At 36.3% G+C, this 8,000-nt stretch overlaps 1 protein-coding gene across 6 annotated transcripts; it reads right to left on the bottom strand.

The window, feature by feature from the left end:
* Nucleotides 1-773: 773 nt before the first annotated feature.
* Nucleotides 774-7,153, bottom strand: LOC106067283 (multiple epidermal growth factor-like domains protein 10). 6 transcript variants are annotated; one of them, XM_013226459.2, is made up of 6 exons: nt 6,980-7,150; nt 5,565-5,690; nt 3,729-3,869; nt 3,418-3,558; nt 1,286-1,417; nt 778-1,095 (listed from the first exon to the last, which is right to left on the bottom strand). In XM_013226459.2, the coding sequence occupies exons 1-6, from the start codon at nt 7,050-7,052 to the stop codon at nt 845-847; spliced, it is 864 nt and encodes a 287-aa protein (XP_013081913.2). In that variant the 5' UTR covers nt 7,053-7,150; the 3' UTR covers nt 778-844. The 6 variants fall into 6 exon arrangements, with proteins under 6 accessions (XP_055884849.1, XP_055884848.1, XP_055884847.1 ...); XM_013226467.2 differs by having other exon boundaries at nt 780-1,098; nt 5,565-5,621; nt 6,980-7,149; XM_013226452.2 differs by having other exon boundaries at nt 780-1,098; nt 6,980-7,149.
* Nucleotides 7,154-8,000: the final 847 nt, after the last annotated feature.

The raw sequence follows: 8,000 nt of genomic DNA on the forward strand, positions 1-8,000 counted from the left end.
TTACTTAAAAAATAAAAAAAAATAAAAAATCTAGTTAAAACCATTTAAAACCTAGAAGAAAGCTGTTTCTAACTATTTGCCGCTGACATTGACGTCCTGGCCCTACAAACCAATGCAAACAAACCTCAGAAGTGATCACGTTGAATATAAAATCCCATTAAAATATTTTGCAAACCAGCATTTATTATGTCTTACTTTTATTATACCTAAGCAGATATCACCATACTTTCATAGTTCTACTTTCACTATAGAAAGCCTATATCTCTCCAGCTGCAGGCTATTTGTTGTCTAGTATATGGGAAATAGCGTGCTGTTCTTATGAATGGAACTCATTCACCAAAACGAACGATCACGTGATAATATTGATAAAACAACGAAAAAAAACTGTCACGTGATAACCATTGTTAATTAAAATTATATCGTAATTTGTATAGAAAAGATAGGGAAGCACGTGGCTCAAAATTGTTTGTTTACGGTTGGAGAATGAGGTCTATTGTTCCACCATACCACGTAAAGTATTTTGTCATGCTGGCTTGTTGAGTTGATAGGGACCATTTATGTGGTGGAATCATTCAGGGCATTGTTTGAAAAAAAAGGATGTTTGACACATTCTAAAATGAGAAGGTGTGTCGTCAATTATTCTATAAAGAATAAAATATGTACCTTTCACACTTCAAACATAGGGATGGCACTCAAGTCCAATAACTCTGTTTAAAAAATACGGGGATAATTTAAGCCATTATTAATTCCCTTGAGATAACAAATAACAATTTTTTTTTATTAAAACAAGTATGTAAACATTTATTTTCTTCTATATCTAAAGACAATTCTGTAATATTCTTTCTCAATTTTGGTAAGGATGTTCTTCCAGTTCTGATTGATTCTGATTATTCACGTATTGATTCATGTCCGAACTGATCACATCTGGCTGATTATAAATGTTGCAAACTCTCGTTCGACGTCTTCCTAATAGACTGCGGCGTAACACGAGTATTCCAAACACAATAGCCACTGCTACAGCCAAGGATGCTACACCAATTCCAAAATGGACAAAATTAAAACTGTTAGATGTCTCTTCTTTTCTTCGTAAAGGTACTGCTAAAGGAAATAAAAAAAAAAAAGGACATTTTATCAGATAACATAAAATTAACATCTCAATATCATTTCTATTCACACTGTTTCACACTATTTATAGTTTTGTTTTTTACTTTCAAGATTGTAAACAAAACATGATCAAAAGAGACAAACTCGTGAGGTTAAAGTAGTGTAGAAATAGTGGACCTGCCTTTCTGACAACTTTCTCCTTCATATCCAGGTCTACAAGGTGAGCAGTGACCATCTGTACTATCACATGGATGTAAACAGTTTTCAGAACAATTGTCTTGACAGTCGAGTCCATACAGTCCAGGAGGACAAACTAAACAAATGTAGATATAAATATTTGCAGTTAAATTGAAACTTAACAAAATAGCACAGGTGGAAAGTTGTGACGAATTTTAAACCTATTTTACAATTTTTTTCCTTTTTTTTTTGTCTCTCACATGTGTGTCTGCATCATTGTGAGAAACTGCTAAGAATCTTCATTTGAAATAAAAAAAAATATCTCACATAATAAAACAAAAATTAAGTTTAAAATTACTAATCGGAAAAAATGATAAAAGTTATAATCTTTCTAGAAATGAACCGATTTAGCAATTGGAATCTTTTTTTTTCTCTGTCTCTCTTTCTCTGTATGCCTCTCACTATCTCTCTCCCTCTCTTTCTCTCTCTCGCTCTCATTAAGTTTTTTATAAGTTATATCTAGAGTGCCCTCAAATTATGTTACACGCCAACGTCTCTAGCAATGGCTAACGAAGACCATTCCCCGTTTGTGGTTTCAAGGGCCAGATGAGAGGGTTCGCAAAGTCCAGGACATCCAGCCCAGTGCGTGGGTGCCTGTGCATCAAAGTATACAGAGTATGCCGGTACGAAAGACGCGCTCAATAAGCGTCGTGGGATGTCGAACGTAAGTTTCCGGAGACAATGGTTCGCTGAGGGCGGGCGTACGGGAGCTGAGAATAACGGTCCCTGACCACCTCTCCAATACCTTCCAGGTATGCGCGGCAGTGTGACGAGAGCATAAGCTAGCCAAGAGAACGAGCTCTAGGTGGGTAGCAATGTCTCAAATGGTGAGACCCAAAGTCTAAATGCACCCCAGAACTCCCCCAGTTGGAGAACTAGTACAAAATTATCTTCGAAATGTGAATCTGGGCATGACTCGAAAAAGAAACCCCGATGCGACGTGGTTGTTGGGTCCATGGCCGGAAAATGTGCCACAAACAAAGAATGGATGTGTGCTTGCACCTACTCAGTTTGGCATATTCTTCTCCTGCCTACTGCATTAGGCTTACAACGACATCAACGAAGGTGTTTTTCCTCCTACAAAAACCTCTGAGTGGTTCTTAGGTGTGTCCAAATTAAGGTAAAAAAATATAAAGGTACTAATCAGGTAACTCCTCTATGCTGATAGAGCTAATATGTTTGCTGACATACATACATGGATACTCCTTATAATTAGCTTTATATATTAGATAATTGGGCTGTGTGGATGAGCGGTAAAGCGCCTGGCTTCTCTCCCGGGTGTCCTGGTTCGAATCCTGGTGGCGAATGGGATTATGGCGTTATGGTCGAATCTCATTTGTGGACCATTGGGGATGGCGCTCAGTAAACACAACTCTGCTCAAGTCGGGTGTCAAACCTCGTATGTAGCCATGCCAAGCCAAGTTTAAGCGTACTTAGCCTCTCGACCACGCTTCCCACTATGTTTGGGGATCTTTGGGCACCCCTGAGTCCAACCAGCTCAAATGGGTACCTGACATTAGTTGGGGAAAGGTAAAGGCGGTTGGTCGTTGTGCTGGCCACATGACACCCTCAAAAACAGAAACAGTTGACCTTCTTTACATCATCTGTCCCATAGATCTCAAGGTCGGAAAGAGGAACTTTACTTTACTTTATATTAGATAATGTAATGTATATAATAAACAAGAAAAATGTTTAAAAAATACTTTTAAAAAAACTAGGAAACTTATACGAAGTGTAATTGTATCAATCAGTTTGGCTCAGTCATCTAATTAAGTTTGTAATAGATCTAGACCAACAACAATTAGAAATATTTTTGACCAATTTGTTTTTGTCTATCGCGCTATCAGACTTTTAGCTTTCTCACTACGCGAATACACTATCACTGGTTTGGGGGGGGGGGGGAGGATATCTGGGTGAATTTTACCGTAATCGTTTTGTTGTTGTTGTTTCTCATGAACATAAAGCATGAATGATATAAACACAATACAATTAGTTTCATGGACATAGTGTGTCATTTTTTTTCTGCATTTCATCATTAAAAAAGAAAAGTACAGGTAAGATTGTGAACTATTTTACGTGTTTGACATTGAGGCCCAAGGTATCCAGCTTTACAAGCTCCCAGGCAATCTCCTGTTAGTATGTCACAACTTTGGTTTGAGTCGCAGTTTGGACTGCAGTTACTTAAACAATTCTTTCCCCATGTTCCTATTTTACATTCTGTATGAAACAAAGAAAACATGTTCTAGATAAAACTAACTTGGTAATACTTGGTATTGAAATTGAGTAGGAAAACAAAAGTTACAATAATTGAGATTTAGGTGTCAGTGATGTTTAATATAAACATTTTAAAAATATTTCAATAGAGTAAAATAGTTTTGCTATCATACTTGTTTCACATTTAGGTCCATAGAACCCAGCTCTGCAATCTCCCAGGCAATCTCCTGTTGTTACGTTACACCTTTTGTTGGAATCGCAGTTTGGACTGCAATAGTTTTTGCACTGCTCCCCCCACATGCCTTTTCTGCACGCTGTTAAAAATAAGTATTCAGATCTAATTAGATTAACTTTTAAAACCAAACAAATCCGTTGTGTTGAAGATTATATGCTACTAGAGTAACTAGAGTGAATGTAGCTTAATAACTAGAAGCCCAGTTTATTTTATTCAAAGCCTTTAGTATTATGGCAAAAAAATAAATAATGATCAATCAAATATAAAATATAGAATTTGATAACAACGCAGCCATGTGTATCTTAATTGTAATCAATTGCATTTCACTTAGTATCTAGTCTTTCAGTTTGTACTGTGTTGTTTAATTTCATATTTTTGTCACAAGTTTAATAAAGCCATAAATGTAATTTTAAACCTAGATCTAGTAGCTTAAAATGTGTTTCATAAGTTTCTCTCCAGCATAAATGTAGTTTTAAATATAAATCTACTAGAGATGAAGAAAAGTTATTGCAAAGTTAAAATAAAAACTATTTTTACAACTCTTGTTCTTGTGCATACAACAGCAAAAAGCTTCTACCAACATTTGACATAACTATACATTTAAAGTCCTCTATAACTAAAGCTTGGGTACAAGCTCGTTCTATACTGAAATAATATTTTTTAAAAGACATTTATCATCATCATCCTACTCCATTTGATGGACGACTTGAGAGGTTCAAATCCTCTCTTGCAAAAGCCACAAAAAGAAACTCTGCTGTTTTTCTTAGTGCATAAATGTCCCCATAAAGTTCGAGGATTTGTAGTTTCCCAGACCTGTCGAGACTATGATCGGAAGTCTGGGGCTGTTAAAAAGAATATGAAGCAAGGTTTCTTCTTTCTCCCACCAGTGGGGTGCTGTGAGTCAAATTTTGGCCTGAGTCTTGAGAAATATGAGCCCAAGGGGCAGTGGCCTGTCCTGTACTGTGCTATAATAGCTTTATCAGGTTTGGGAAGCCTCCACCGCGGGAAATGCTGTCAGGGCGCTTATGTGCCACAGACTCCCCGGGCTGTTTCGGACTTGATCCAGTACTCAAACCACTTTTTCATTTCTAATTTTTTGGATCGTTGCCTGTGCATGATGCAAACTCACAGCCTGCTCTTTAGGTGGTACTAGCTCTGCCTGGTTGTTGATGTAGTCTTCAGTGGTGTTGCCACTCACACCTATCATGTGTCGGCTGTCTACACACACCATTACCCCTATCTGTGTCACCACCAGGTATATTACAATATTTAAAAAAAAATAGCACTGGGCTTGGAGACATTGGTGGTCTCCATTGCTAGTACTTGAAGGTCATAAGATGAATGCCCTTAGTGAACACTTATGCTACAAGTTTCAGGTGAATGTCAGGGACAGTGGGGGAGACACCAAGCGATGAGGCGGTGAAAACGTTGATAGAGAGGCCAGCTTTATCAGCAAGTCTCTAGTGAACTGATGCATACAAGACTTCATTCGGATACGTCTGCTGCATCTCTATATTCATTGACTAGTTTTCTAACTAGATGGAATTCATTCAGTCTTTTGCATCGCTCAAAACAAGTTAGTACTGACCCTTCCCTCCTAAGGTTTAGTGGACCTTCATTAGCCATTATTTCAGCCGCGTTTACATAAAGGTTCCACAGACACATTTTAGTGCTTGGGACTGTATTTTAACAAACTGTTCAAGAGCTGAAAGATATTACAATAGCAACAAAAAGTGATGTCTAAAGAAACAAAAAAAAATAATATTCTACTTACCTTCTGTACAATATTGTCCAAGATATCCAGACTTGCACAACAGACATACACAAGAATCTGAATAACAACTTTTACAGTTAGTAAGACATTGATTATAACATTTTCCGAAGTATCCATACTCACACACTGAAATAAATTGACATCAATTATTTATTGTTCATGAAATATTTATGACCCTAAAATACAACGATTGGATATTAACATGAGGATGAAATGACGATCAATTAGAAGTAATTAATAAAGTGTCTGAAGTGAAAATGATAATCCTGAAATTGTCGCGTATAAATTAAAATATACCTAGTCAAGGGTAAAATAAACTTAGTATATTTATGTCCAGTACGGAAAAAACCGCACGTGCGAGTGTCAAGAAATACCCATGACGTCATAACATCCGGTGACATCTGGCGCGGAGTATTTGGATGGGCTATAGTAGGGGTTCTCAACCTGTGGTTCGCGACGATTTCCCAGGGGTCGCCAAAGACCATCGAAAAAAAAAGGATTTTTTTGTCTATTCTTCTATTGATGTGTATGTGAGCAAGGGGGGGGGGGGTCGCGGCAGACTTTGAGATTGTAAAAAGGGGTCGCCGAGCTTAAAAGGTTTAGAACCGCTGGGCTATAGCACTTGGCTGTGGTTGAGTTAAGAAGATGATTTGGAAGAAAGCGGGATTTATATTTACTTGTGGAGGAGATTTTATAGAGATAAGACGTATTTGAGTTTTGAGTTGTAACTTGAGGTGACAAGTCTTGTATTTGATTAGATCTAGTATTTATCTGAATATATTTTATTATTGAGCTTTGAAAGAAGATATTCATCTGCTACAGTTTTATTTCTGTACATACAGTATAGGCCTACTATTGTGATTCCAAGTCTTGAATTAAAGTTCTGTATTTGAATTTAAAAAAAGGATCTTCGTTCATTGAATCTCTAGAGCATATTTAGATCTAGAGATATATCTACAGAATCCTCGGCATCACAGTTACAATTTATTAGCACCCCAGACGAATCAACAACGAATTCAATTAACAAGAGAGAAACTTATAAACTGTGACATCTGGCACTGTAACTGTGATAGAAATAGTGTCAGATAAGTGTTACTGGGTTCCCTAACAGTTTCTATTTTGAAATGTTATAAAAGTGTGTTGAAAATAGTTCACATGTTTCGGCTGTACCTTCCTTCCTTATTTATTAACATTTCGTATTCTACTGTCTTTAGATTGAATTCAAGTTATATATGTTTGCTTAAGCCTTTCTTTGTAGTTACATTAGAGAACTTTGAACGTTTTTATCTAGTAACGACATTTACCTTTACTTCGACGTTAATCTTCAATTATACCGTGAAAGAGAAAATGTGTCATTTCATAAAGAAGTACCTAAAACAAAACAGCATTGATTTAAAAATAATAAAATGACATACTTCCTAAAGTGATTCCAAAGTAAAACCAGTGAAGCCTAAAAACCATGTAATATCCAGAGAAAAAAACTTTCATTTTGAGCAAGGTCTATTGAAAGAAATTGTCGACATTTAAAATTTTAACAACTATACGTTTAATTGGATTAGTTTCAAACAAGGAAGTAGATTATAAAGTGTGAATGCGACAACACATGCACCGGAAGCTCAAAATTGGAACCAGTGAAATCTGCCCATGTGGAGTGTCACAAGAGAATGCTGACCACGTCCTCCAAAACTGCTCTCTTTACCAAGAGGCCCGTATAAGACATTGGCCCCAAATCACTCCAATAGAAAGAAAACTATATGGAGAGCTCCCTGATTTGGAAACCACTGCGCAGTTCATCTCATGTATTGGTCTAGTCATATGAACACTCCAACATAACAATGAGAACGAGGAAGAAGAAGAAATATAATATTGATTTTATTTTTTTTAATCCCAATTTCTTAAATAAAAAAAAAAATTAAATTAAATAGAGCTCTATCTCCACTTTATAAAATTTAAAATATTTTGTATCAAGATGAAATCACTAGATAACTACTACTATTACTACTAAAAAAAACTACAAATTAAAGTCATTGAGTCCACTTACATAAGCTGTGTATCTACAAGTGACATGTGATTAAACACTGGTCACTGAAGTGGCCACTACACGTTTACATGCAATAATTATATATTTGCTATTATAATATTACTTCAGACTCTTTGCATAGTGTAAATGAGTAGCCCTAGTTACTTCAACATATCTATACATTCGCTTAAACAGGATTCTTTCACGAGAGAGGGGGGAGGATAGAGCGGGGTAAAAAATGTTCCATTGTTCTATAATCTAATATTTGTTAGTTATTTGAAAAAAAACAATCGCTCTCTAAGTTGTGTAAAGGAGGCATTGTCTTTTTTTAAAGTGTTGCAAATGTTTTTCTTGCCTAAATTCCTTTCAACAAGAGTAGTGCATGAAGTGAAACTAGTGTTTCCATGCAGGGATGG

Source organism: Biomphalaria glabrata, chromosome 5, assembly GCF_947242115.1.
Source record: "Biomphalaria glabrata chromosome 5, xgBioGlab47.1, whole genome shotgun sequence".
NCBI lineage: Eukaryota > Metazoa > Mollusca > Gastropoda > Planorbidae > Biomphalaria > Biomphalaria glabrata.